At 43.4% G+C, this 12,972-nt stretch overlaps 1 protein-coding gene across 1 annotated transcript in view; it reads left to right on the top strand.

Annotated features, from left to right (window-relative positions):
• The first annotated feature begins 2,492 nt into the window (after nucleotides 1–2,492).
• The window catches only part of Kcnip4 (potassium voltage-gated channel interacting protein 4), a 901,081-nt gene continuing 890,601 nt past the window's right edge, over nucleotides 2,493–12,972 (top strand). The window contains exon 1 of the mRNA XM_042674747.1: nucleotides 2,493–2,553. Within this exon, the coding sequence (XP_042530681.1) occupies nucleotides 2,493–2,553 (61 nt within the window). The remainder of the gene's footprint in view (nucleotides 2,554–12,972) is intronic.

The following is a 12,972-nucleotide window of genomic DNA, read 5'->3' as shown; positions in this document are numbered from 1 at the left end:
AAGTCAGCTCAGTGAATGCTTAGACTGCATGCCACCTGATCCTCTCCCACCCCTTCCCCTGGTACTGTCCCTCCTTCCCACAACCCCAGCCACACCAGGCCCCCATGCTCCAGAAACATCCTTGATTTGGCTATTGCTTCTTCCTCCTTGGAGGTGCTTTTCCTTTGAAATGCTCATGGATTGACTCCTTCCTTTTCATCAGGAGTCTTCTTAAATGTTACCTCTTTTGCGAGTTCTTCTCTAACCTGCTGTAGGAGAGAGCCTCTTGCCCATCGATGAAGCTGGACATCTTTTTTGTTTTGGGGGGGGGGGTCCGGTCATGGGGCCTGAACTCTGGGTCTGGGTGCTGTCCCTTAGCTCTTCAGCTCAAGGATAGCGCTCTACCACTTGAGCCATAGCGCCACTTCCGGCTTTTTTCTTTTTGCTTATGTGGTGCTGAGGAATCGAACCCAGGGCCTCATGTATGCAAGGCAAGCACTCTACCACTGAGCCACCTTCCCAGCCCTGGACATCTTGATTATGTCTGTCTTTCCTGTTCTTTAGAAGGTAAGCCACAATTACCCAGAGGACTTGGTTTTATTTGGTATAATAGCCTAGTTAGTGCATCTCAGTATACATTCTACTTAGTTATCACTAATGTTATTTAAACAATACAAAACAAGTTCAGTGAAGACCAGTGATGTACAATTTTCTAGTTACTGTGTTGATAGAGTATTTCTTTATATATATATATATATATATATATATATATATATTATTGTGAAGATACTGTACAGAGGGGTTACAGTTACATGAGTAAGGCAATGAGTATATTTCCTATTGAGCATTGTTACCCCCTTCTTTGTTTTCCTCTACCATCCCTTCCCTCCTCACCTCCCTAATTCCTCTTCCCCAAAGTTTTAAAGTTTGTTTTCAACATAGTAGAGTGTTATTTTCTATCATCGAGAACGAGAGTTTTGGCTTAGTGATTACTGTGTGGGACTTCCCTAAGGGACTTCTTCACAACAAACCAATGAATACCATTTTACAACCAAAGTATATAACTTACAGCAAATCACATGATTAGTGAGATTAGGATTTGAACCCAGGCAAAGGAGGTATTCACATCTGTCTCAAATGTGGGCTAGAAGAATGAGAGGCATCACAAGAAATGTACAGATACATGTTACAGAGGCTCAAAAAGGCCAATCGAGTTGTTTGATGAGGGGTAAAGAGAAGAGCAAGGAACTGACAGTTGAGACGAACCCAAAGAGGTAAGATTTCACCTGGCGATCACAGAGAGATGAATGGTTTTTAAACCAATATTTCAAAATCATTTCTCCTTATGTCAGGGCCATTTGACCTTGCAGCTCAGCATGGTGGGGGGATTTTAATACTCTTTGCCTAGAGAACTGGTCAACTTGACTTTTTCAAGAGGCTTTTATACAGCTTAGCTCAAGGAAGGGGGGGTGGTGGGAGGACAGGGGAAGTCAGAGAAGTCTGCATCTTATTGTGAATGTCTTCGACTAGTAACCATGGCCACCACTGGTTTACTGGGTTTATCTCTGTCTTCCTGAACATTCCTGGGCCTTGATTTGCTTTAGCAGCCAAAGTGCACCTGGGTGGGAGCTGTCACGCACTACCAGTGAACTCTCAATGAAATCCATCCCCACAGCAACTTGGTCCACCAAGGAGGGGGCCGGGGAGGATGCGCTTGACGCAGGCTCAGTGCCACTCACCCTGGTGTCAGATGCTTTCCAAGCCCTCGGGTTTCCCTGGAGGAAGTTTCCCGTCTAGTCTAGGAAGGAGCTCGGCCCAGGGGTGGGTGCTGGACAGAAGCAGCGCCCGTGTCCCCCATTCCGAGGTCCTTCCAAGGCAGCCTAACTTCGTGCCACACTCCCCGGGGTCGAGTTGTGTCAGTTTGAATCCTGCCCCCCCCCCCCCTCCCCGTGGGGATCCAGGAGCGTGTTCTCTGCCAAGGATCTGTGACCTGAGCCCCCTCCGCAGAGCCCGGGAGCTGGGCCCAAGCGGGACAGCCACAGTCCACCCGCGGATAATCCACAAGCAGGGGTCGGAAGTGGCTCTGCCCAACCTGGAGCCCCGTCTGCTGTGCCTTGATTTCTCCATCCGGTGGCGGGAGCAGGGGAGAGGTGCGACCACCTTGCTCGCCCTCCCCTCCCCCGTTCCCGAAGCCCCCCACTTTCCTCTCCCTTCCTGGGCCGCCCCACTCCCCCCCGCCCCAGGGGGACCCACAGGCGCCTCCAGCACCGAGCCCAGCTCCGCGCCCGCGGCGCGCCCCCTGCCGGCCTCCGCCCGCTCCCGCAGCCGGCTCTCCGCGCGCGCCCAGCCCGCCACCGCCACTGCCGCCGCCGACTCCGGGCTGCTTAGCGCCGCGCGGACGCCCTGGGCCGAGCGGAGGTGCGCGCGCTGCGCTCCGGTGCCAGACCCAAGCCTGTGCGCCCCGGGGCCAGTGGACTTCCCAAGTGTCACTCCTGCACCCCGCATCCCCAAAGATGAACGTGAGGAGGGTGGAAAGCATCTCGGCTCAGCTGGAGGAGGCCAGCTCCACAGGCGGTAGGATGCAATCAGCATGAAAACTGGAGCCCGTTTCCGTCCCCCTTCGCTTTGGCGCTGAGGGGGGCGGGGGGCTCCCCTTGCTAGGCTGGAGGGGAAGGCACGCACTGGCGGTAGGTGTGTGTGTGGGGGGGAATGCTTGTTGCCTTTGTGGGTGAGAGACTGCCAACCCAGGCGGGGTGGGGAGACTGGCAGGGGAGGTGGGAGGGAGGGAAACCGGGTACCAAGGAGAGGGGCTGCATGCAAAGATGTGGGTCCGAAAAAGAGAGGATGTTTGCAGTGTGTTTGCAAAGTCGCGGGTGCCGGGGTCCCCCGCCATCCTGTGCGTTCTCTTTGCCTTCCCTGAAAATGTCCAAGGCGGTGGATGCTTTTGTAAGACGACTGACCGACTTCCACCTGCACACTTGCTTCCCGTCCCTCACACCTGGGGGCCAAGCACCCCTGTCCTTGTACTTTTTCCTTGATGCTCCCAAACTCCGCGATCACCTAGGGGCCAAATTGTAGACACCAGCTCCCAGTCTCCCAAAGGCGCTTTTCTTCTTCTTCTTTTCTCATTCTACCCTTGTTCGATTGCTAGTTTAGTTTCCTGTGCTCAGAGAACATGGTCTTCAGAGGACATGGAAATGATTTATGGGCAGCACAGCCTCCGACAGGTAGAGCACTGTGCGAGGAGCTTGGATGTTCAGAGAAGCCCGCGTTCTGCGAAAGCAGGGAGAAGGACTCTCTCCTGAGTTTAGGGGGGACCTATGGCAAAATGGGGGACGATGCCCTCCCCCAGAGTGTCATGGGACACATCGATTTGTTGGTTAGGTGGCTGTGGGGCAGAGTGAGTTGTTGTTGTTTGGTTTGGTTTCAGAAGAGTCCTAAGTAGGATGGAGGTGGTGTTTGAGAACAGGCAGGTGATGAAGTGCGTGACTTTAACTCGATTATGTAAAGGAAGGGGTCAAGTGGCTCCCGTGTCCTTTGAGTGTATTGGATAAGAGGAGTGGCCTTCGGCTGGGAGATGACAGGGAAGATGTTTCCCACATTCTACCTGTTCAGTCAGGGAGATAGAGTCGCCACAACTAACCTAGTCATAAACGTATGGATGGGAGAAATGTCATTTTCCTTTCCCTCCCTTCCCTCCTAGGTCATGCTGACTGGGAGAAGGCCACTAGGCTCAGCTGAGTGTGAAATTTTAAAGAGAAACTTCTCGGTTCTTTATAGGCTGGGAAAAGAGGGCCCACACATTACTCTTCTCGTAGTGACACTGCCGACGTTTGCTGCCAACTAAGTGGACCTGGGATGTAACTTTTGAAGCACAAAGGCTGACTTTCCCCCCCCCCCCCCCCTTCAGAATGACATAGTAAACATAGAGGCCCATAGTTGTTGGGTTATGAATGGAGGTTTTGCAGTTTCTTACAATGAGAACCGTGGTAGAGAGCTCCTTGGCCTTTTAGGGAAGCACTCTTACCCAGGACCTTGGGAGAAGGTAGAAGCCTGGGTACTGGCAGCTTGTGTTGTTTGTCTCTTCTGTGATAATAGCTCTTTGCATCTAGTCTTTAATCGATTAGATGGAGATTGTATCAACATGTATCCTCTCTTCACAGTGCCAGAGCTGGCCAGATCTATTCATGAGAAACACCAATAAAATCATTTCTGGGGAGGATGATATAGTTAACCTATCAGTAATTTTTTATAAAGCAAGGCATCTCTAGAACAAGCACCTGCTTATAGTTTGGAGAATAAAAAGCTGTTGATTATAATTCATCCAAGGTAAAACCAACATGGAGGAGGTGTCTTGAATTGTGTTCACAAGGTTTAGGATGAACTGTCAAGTGATGAGAAGACTGGGGGGGGGGGGCAGTAGCATAGGACAATTTTTTTTTACTTGTCATTGTTTTAAAGTTACTCTTAGACAACCAGTCCCCAAATACATATTCTGTCTTGCTTTTACCAAACAGAAGTTTTAGAACTTAGGTGATTTGTGTAGAGATATGTAAGTTTTACTAAATTGGAGTACAAAAAGTTGATGGCAGTTTTAGAGGTTTGACCTCTCCATTCTTGTTTTATAACACTCCCTTACCTCTGACTCCTCACCACTAAACAGTCATAATGGTTTTTCCTTGCACTGATGCCCTTATGATGGAGGATAAGATCATGACTCAATTAGATTTAAATAAAACTTATGTAAAGATCTGTTAGAGAAATATATGGAGAAGTAAGGAGAAGAGAAACAAAGTAGGGACTGGAGAGAGAGGGAAGGAAAGAGAAAGAATGGAGGAAAGGAGGGGAGGAGAGAGAATTTTATGACTTCACTTATCATCAGAACGCTGAAAAATTATTTGCTGAAAGGCAATTGAAGAAAACTACATTAAATGGAAAGTAGAAGGGAATAACAGAAATGACTCAAAAATAATAGACAAAGAATCGTTAGGTGATTACAATTTTATAAACGATAAGGCTAAAAGAATTCTTTCTTTCTTTGATCTTTTTTTTTCTCCAACAAGTAAAAGGATTTAATATGTATAGAAGCATCCTTTGTAAGTGAGTTTAGTGACAGGATAGTGCTGCTCAGGACAGAAAAGTGCATACGTTATACTTGAGCCAATATACCTAGAGAATTTCGTCCAGAGTGGTGTGCTCAGATTTACCCTGCTGTGCATCCTTCTGTATGAAACCCAAAGCCTGCCCAGAATGTATTTTGCATTGAATTGTTTATCTCCATTCCTTAGCTCCCCTGCTATAAAATCAAATACAATTTTGCTACTAGTAGGGAAAGAGAGAGGGAGAAGTTAATTCAACTGTATATTTGGAGGAGAATTAGAAAGAAGGTCAGAGGGAAAATTATTCATTGGTGTCCTTAATTTGTGCCGTCTAACTTAGCGATGGCAGATGTTGTGTGATGTAATCTACAAGTAACAGTGGGAAGGAAAAATGTAAGTTTCAATAGTTGTGGGGAAACATCTATTTAATTTTGATTTGTTTGATAAATGCCTTGTGTTGGCTAAGTTTATGATAATGAATAATAAATAAAATCGAATTAATAAATTCCACAAAAGTTACATTGAAGAATCCATTTATTCTGAACTGTGGGAGAGCTTTTCATCATGCAAGACATTATTCTATTTTCTTTATGTCACATGAATATAGGGCAGTATGAAATAAATAGAATATTAAAATACAGTGCCTCCTCCATTTCCTCCTCTTTTACACTGTACTTTTCTAGCCAATGGTATACCTTCCTTTTATAAAATAAAGCAGTCGATGGTTTAGAAATTAATGATCCATGCAATATGTATGTGTGTGTGTCTGTGTGTGTGTGTGTGCAGATTTCTGCAGAACTGAAGACCAGATAGTGGTTGCCCTTTCTTCTTGAAGATATTATTTCTGAGCTTAAATATTTATGGTATCTCCTTTTTTTCTCCTTTCATTTTTTTTCCTGTCCTTACTGTTTTTTTCCCCCAGACCCTGTGAATAATATTACTTTTCAACATTTCATTGCTGAGTGTGCCAACTTATTAGCTTCCCTTTCTTGGGAACTCTTTCATGTAGATTAAGGTGTGTGTGTGAGTGTGTGTGTGTGTGTGTGTGTGTGTGTAAGAGAGAAAGAGAGACAGACAGACAGAGAGGAGTTAAAGATATTTGTTGTAGTGGCCTTTACCATTCTTACATTTTTAAGTTATATGATTGATTATACCTATTATAAATTTATTTGTCCTAATTATTAAAAAAAACTATCTTACATTTTAAGATTATGTAATTGATTGCATATTATGTATATGTATATATATATATTCTTCCTTTTTAGTTTTCAAAACTGTTCATTTGGTTAAAGATCAGTGTCTTCACTCACATCCTCCTCGTTTTGTTCACTGACATTCCTTAGCTGATATGAGCTTGTGAGAACTCTGTATCCAGGCGTAAGGTCCAAACAGATCTTCAGTTCTAACCACTAACGTGGCATTAACTTCCTGCATCAACATTGCCCTGCCGGAATCTTTACTCCATCCAGATATGGTCTCAAACGCAGCATCCTTACCGTGCAGCTCTACTGATTTTTCCCTGCTTCCTCCCCACAGGACTGCTCTTTTCTTCCCATAGGCCATTTTCTTCTAGTTTTGACCTGAATTTGAACCCCAAAATAATAAATTAGATATTTTTGCTTTGTAGTTTCAGCTATTAGATGTTAACAATTCATTGGCACATAGTGTGCCCAAGTCATTCATTTTTACACGCTTTGTAACTACTTACACAATGCTTCACAAATAAGTACATGTTTAAAACAAATGTATTGGATTCAAGTCATGTGACCCTTCCCCTTCACATTTGGGTGCTTATGAAGCCCTCTGTCAGTGCCGTTTGGTTTTGGTTCCTTGTCTTTTCCATCCAGCAGTGCAGGTCTCCCTATGAGTACAGGGATATGGCGTTGAAAGCCTCATCTTCTGCGATGTGCATATTCTTGTGTCTGCAGCATCATGGCTGAGCATATACATTGTTTCTGAAGAAGTCCTTAAAAGGGGCTCTGTATTTTCTGTGTATTTAGAGCAATCACCATGCTTTCTTTGGGAGCTGTTCCTGTGATTCTTCCTTATCCTTTAACATTTACAGATTGATCAGTCCTTCAAGGGGCGCACAGTGACTGGCTGTCGCCTATTCTCATTCCTGCCCATCCCCCCAAAAGACACAATGAGAGATTCGTTGCATACCCACCTTGAAATATGAGTAGTTGTCTGTCCTCCTCTGAGTTCCTAATTCTGACATTTCCCAACTCAAGATATCCAGGTGACCCTGTCCACCTGCATTGCCATCTGCTTTATGATTCTCATCCGATTGTAAATCTTTCCATTGTAATGGCATGGAAGAGACTATACAGATTAATACCTAGAGACACCACTCAGTGAACACACTTCCCTTTTCTCTGTGCCTGTGCTGGGAGGGAACTCAGAGAGGTCAGGCTGAGGCAGCACTGAGGGAGATGCAGTACAGCTCTGTGTTTTCTCTTTTCTGGGCATTAGCGTACTTCCCCTTGCCTCGCCTCCCACCCTGGGCTGCTCTGTATGTAAACATGCAGATATAGTATTAGAAAATCTGAATGAGAGGCTTCAGGTTTAAACACAGAATTCTTCATCTACTCTGATATTACAGAATGACATTTGGACAGGGATGTAGCACTTGGCCTGCATACCCGTGTTGATGATTAATTTTTCTTTCTGAGCAGACTCAGTCACTATGGTAGACCGGCTCGCTCTTTGGAAGTAGACTGTCATGTTAAATACCCTTTGGGTCTATTTCCAGCCTTTGAGAATCCCCTCCCCCTCAATAGTCCCCTCTATTTATGTAGTTAGATTAAAAATAAGTAGTCAAACACTGTACTATAACTGTTCGTAATTTTTAGTTACCTGAAATTTGAGTTGGCTTAAGGAAATGTCCTTACTTGCATTTAGGTAGCATCTGCTCATGAATAGAGAATAAAAAAAGTCTTTAGGGAATTAGTACTGGCATTTTTTTGTAAGTCTTTACTTTGGAAAGATTTTGAAGGAAAAATAGGCTTTCATCTCCAGATGCCAACACTTCATAATATTTCGAACGATCTTTTGAGTGAAGCAGTTATTTAAAAAGTGATGTTATTTCAGCCCAAATGGGAATCAAAAATCACATATGACTGGTACAGTATCTCCTGTAGTTCACCAGGTTTTTCCTTCAACCTCACTGATGCCTTCTTTGTAGTCCTGTCTGTAGATCGTGTTACAGAGGCCAGAGTATTCCTACAAGTCTTCCAAAATGCGATTATTTGGGGAGCATGTTTGAATAAGAAGGTAGGACTTTTGAGTGTCTCCATGAGTTTCATATTCGCCCTATGAGAATATTGCATGCATGTGCCTATTAAGCTGAAGTGTATATCAGAATGAACTTTCTGAGATATGCAGGGATCAATTGAAGTTTGTAAGATTTTGTACTTTAATGAATTGTTATTAGACTAACACCAAGAAATGACTTTAAAATGGCTGACTGCATACTTGTTATCGATAGTTTTGTATATGTAAGCACTTCCAAAATTATATTGAATGAGCAGAAATGTCTGACATTATAGTTTTTCCTAAAGATCGAATTTGATTCCAGTCCTTTTTTTCACTGTGGTGCAGATGAGTCTCTTCTGTCTTTGTCTTGTATCTGCAGGGAACTTGAAATCAAGCAATACTTTTTAGAAACAACGCAGGTCCAAGAACAAGCTTAATTTGGAATGAAGTTTAATTTAGAGAAATTTTTATTTATTTAAAAAAGGTTAGAACAGATAAAAGAAGCACTAAGCATAATGTTGCTTGGGCTTTCATTTTTCATATATACAATGACAGTAATTGTATCTGCTAGTAGGTTACAAAACTCCTCTAATGATGAAATGAGATTATTCCTGCAAATATTTACAAAGAAGCTACCTGGTGTTAGGATGACTAAGACAGATTCTTCCTTCAGAGAACTTGCTGTGTACTTAAGAGACAGGGACTGCATATACACAGTAGGTATCCATAGTGGAGTAGGAAGAGCATTTCTAACCATTTATCTTTTAAAATCTTTCCTTCCCTGACTTGGTTAAGGATAAGGAGAGCTGGATGTTGGTGAGCAAGATTACTTCCAGTTGGAATAAGTGCCATTCTTTCCCACGGGGAAACACACCATGATATTAAACTTGACCTTCTTCTCTTTAGGGTCTTTCAAAATAAAGCTGTCAAAAGAATTGGCCTCAAAATTCTGTAACTTTTCTATTGTCCAATTTCTTCCTAGCTTCTCTTTGTTTTGCCAATTACAAACGTTTTTTGTCAGTCTCTTAAAGACTTTGTAAGATTATCTTAGCTAGTTTTGATATTTTTTCAAGATCTTCTGTAATGCGGGGAGTATATAAGGAAACACTTTTTTCATAAAGCAAATATAACTTGAAGCTTGGAGAGTATGAAAAGAATAATAACTTCTCTTTAAAGAAAGCAATAAAGGAATTGAGAATGCTCAGCCTTCTTATAGCCAGTTTAAATAATGTTCCATTAAAAAGCAGAGGCAGTTCAAATTAGTATAGGAATTTCTAAATTAAATTGAGCATCACCCTCTATTTTTAATCTGATTTCATAGAATCAATCATTTTATCATGAGAATATTATTATATCTTATTTAATAACACCAAACACACCAAACGCATGTGAAAATCAACTTCTGTGAAACTTTCGTTACATCTCCCTCAAGAGTTCTTAAACCTCCTTTGCACATCATTTATTTTCACAAGTTCCCTTTGATGCGATGCCAGGCATCTTTCTGCTGTGAGCCACAGCCCCATTGCAAGCTGTTAGCCATTCCTTTTCCTCTCCTGGTCCAGTTTCATCGCAATTTCCTGCTGAAGTTGTGAGCTCCGGGAAAGTTGGCACAGACTCTAAAATTCAGGTGGCTTCCCTTAATTTAAAAATTGTAAGGAAGGGGGGAAGGGCAGGATGGGGAGGCAAGTGCAAAACTGGGAGAGTTCTGATCAGTCACGGAGAAGGAAAGAAGAAAACAGATCTTGCACATATGCAGAGACATAGAATTGTAGTTGTCATTAGGAATGGCAATTTAGAAAAAGGCCACCTATCTAAACTATAAGCTGCAAAGTAATGAATACCAGCACTTCTGATAGAATTGAAAGCAGGACTTTCTGCGACTCCACACAAACACCCCTAGTCAAACTGATGTTCCAAATGTCACTTTCAAATGAAAATTAGTCATTTAAAAAACCAGTTGTTTTGAAATCATTGTTTGGCTCCCGGAATAAACACGAACTATGAAAAATCTACAGACACTACACTGAGAAGATTGAACTGTAGAAATAAATCATTAGAAGTAGTATTTATCCTCGAGTCCCTGCGTATGAGACTGCGGCTTTTCAAACTATCATTAAATAGAATTTAAGATCTCAAACAGTGACAGTTATGGCTTTTAGCCTCAGGCAATTTGGGTTCTGCTACTTTTAGGAATATCTTTGAGAATGTTACTCAACAATCATTCATTTAAAACACACTCACCCGTCACCTGTTACTTGTCAGCGAATATTTGAGATTAGAAAAGGCCAAGTAAGTTATTTAGGCTATAGGATTTAACTATAGGATTTAAAGTTTTAAATCCTATCTTCCGTCTCTATCCCAGGATTCCACTTCTTCTTCATTGTAAATTTACTTGCATAAAACATGTTAGCCTCCCTCATCTTGTGCTAAATGTCCTCTTGGGATCCAGTTGAAGGGCCTCAGAGAGAGGATATCATAAATAGTGCTCTAGCTTTGGTGAAATAGCCAAAGGACCAAATGACAATCACATGGTTACTTATAGTGATGCTGGTTTCCCAGTCACATATAACATGAAGCAAGCCTTACATAGAAGAGCAGCAGTATCATGTAGACTAAACAGCATTGCTCTTTCTGTATCAATGGGGGCTTCTCTGAATGTAAACCAACTTCTTTTGTCATAAAATGTACACTGGAGTTCTTTCCCCTCCCCCCCCCCCCCCCAGTATCCTTCTGCTAGAGTGAGAAATGACAACATTTCCACGGGAAAACCTGAATCTACTTAAAGAGACACACATGTGAAGTGGAAGTTTGAACCTAAAAGAACCCTGTGATGGGACTAAACAGAAGGCAGCATGAGAGAAGATGGAAATCACTTTCTGTGGGTTGGGCAGCATCAAAGAGGAAGAGAATGAGGGAATGAGAAAGCAAGGGGGAAAATGGCAGGTTGGAAGAAGAGTGTTTCAGACAGGAAGACCTAGGGTTCTAGGGCCGAGTGAAGAGACCTGGGTGATATGATCTGGGTACCATGAGCAGATCTGTGTGGTGCTGAGGAAGTATGGTATAGAGAGGAACAGTGAGATGGCTGAGTGGAGAGTGCTGGGGGAGTCAGGGCACGGATGGGAAACACTGGGGAACTTTAGCTATACCTAAAGCACGGTTCCATTTGTAGCGGGGGAAGAGAACCACAATGAGAACAAATGGACACTGAAGAGGGGAAGGAGGAGGCAAAGTGACCTGTAGTTATAGTAATTGAAGGTCTGACATCTTGGGAGGACATAGTGAGGCATCAATTATGTGTTGAAGCACGAAAGAGGACATATGATGAACAAAACCAAACCAAAGTCAAGGCGAATAGGGTCTGATGGGAAGCTGAATGGTAGGCTGTTTCTGGGATTGAGGAAGAAGGATTCTGGCATAGCTCCTACAGACTTGACACTGGAGGGTGAGGGAAATCTTTGGGTGGCAAAGTTAGAAGGAAATTTAGTTGTAGAAAAGTGATACCAATTTTGGACCTCTAAAATACAGGTCGTCTTGGGATATTAGTGTGGTAAGGATGTCTGGTGAACACTGGATTCTCTGGGTGGGAACAAAGGAGTGGGATTTGGTTGTGTAGACAATGGGGAACCAGTTGAATTTCACCAGAAAGAGGGGCATGGTTGTTGTGCAACTGTGTAGGATACCTCATTGTCAGGGAAGTCAGTCTGGGCAGAAGGAAGCAAGTGACTGAAAGAGAGTAAAGTCAGTGGGAATGCCACCCCGAGTGGGCAGGGCAGGGATAGAGGGGAGGTTAGTGACTTGTGTGCCTTGTGGTGCTGAGGAGAAGCAAGTAATAGAGGAGGAAAACACAGGTTGTTTTTTTTTGGGGGGGGGAGACATGTGTTCCTTTTTAGGAATATTGACTTTGACGTGTGGGGAAACTCCCAAAGGCGGTTGGAGAGGCAGAGTTCAACTTACTTCAGAGAAGCAGAGAGTTAGTGGACCTTTACCACTGTGAGGGGTATCAGTCAGAGAGATGGATGAGATGCAGTCTTGCCAAGAAGATGGACATCAAGTGAAACTAGGGACCCGGATTTGGGAATTCTTTGCGGAGTGACCCGGGCACTGCAGTGGTTAAGACTGGGTACGGGATCGGAATGAGAAACATGAAGAATAAGCGTGGGAGTGGGATGTGCCCTAGTTAGGGAAGACATTATGGAGGTTGATGCTGGACACACGGAAGTCTGGATCTTACTTGTTCTTAGGGAATAAAAGTGCTCTGAAAGTCCAGAGTTGCTTCACAGAGTGAACTGCTCAGAACATGGATTGAAGATGGGCAGTGGCTCAGGATTCGATGCTGGAGTCAGTCTAAGTTTCAGAAGCCAGACCCACTGTACTGTGGTATGACCTTGAGTTTCTCTGAAGCTTAGTGGGACCCTTCTATTGTACTATTTCTTCACTTCTTGAATGCAATTTTACTACACTCTGTGTCCTTCTATTCCCTTGAATTTGTTTGCCTTTCCTTTTACATACCCTTGAATGGAGAAAGCATTTATATTCTTATCTCTCTAATTTGTAATATCATAATGACAGATAGTGTAGATTGCTTCCATACCAAGATCATAGTAAGAGAATCATTCTGGCTCTATGGCCTGAGCTGTGT

The sequence above is a fragment of the Dipodomys spectabilis genome, unplaced genomic scaffold, assembly GCF_019054845.1.
Source record: "Dipodomys spectabilis isolate Male_0828 unplaced genomic scaffold, ASM1905484v1 ptg000021l, whole genome shotgun sequence".
Taxonomy (NCBI): domain Eukaryota; kingdom Metazoa; phylum Chordata; class Mammalia; order Rodentia; family Heteromyidae; genus Dipodomys; species Dipodomys spectabilis.
This window is presented reverse-complemented; position numbering and strand designations above follow the sequence as displayed.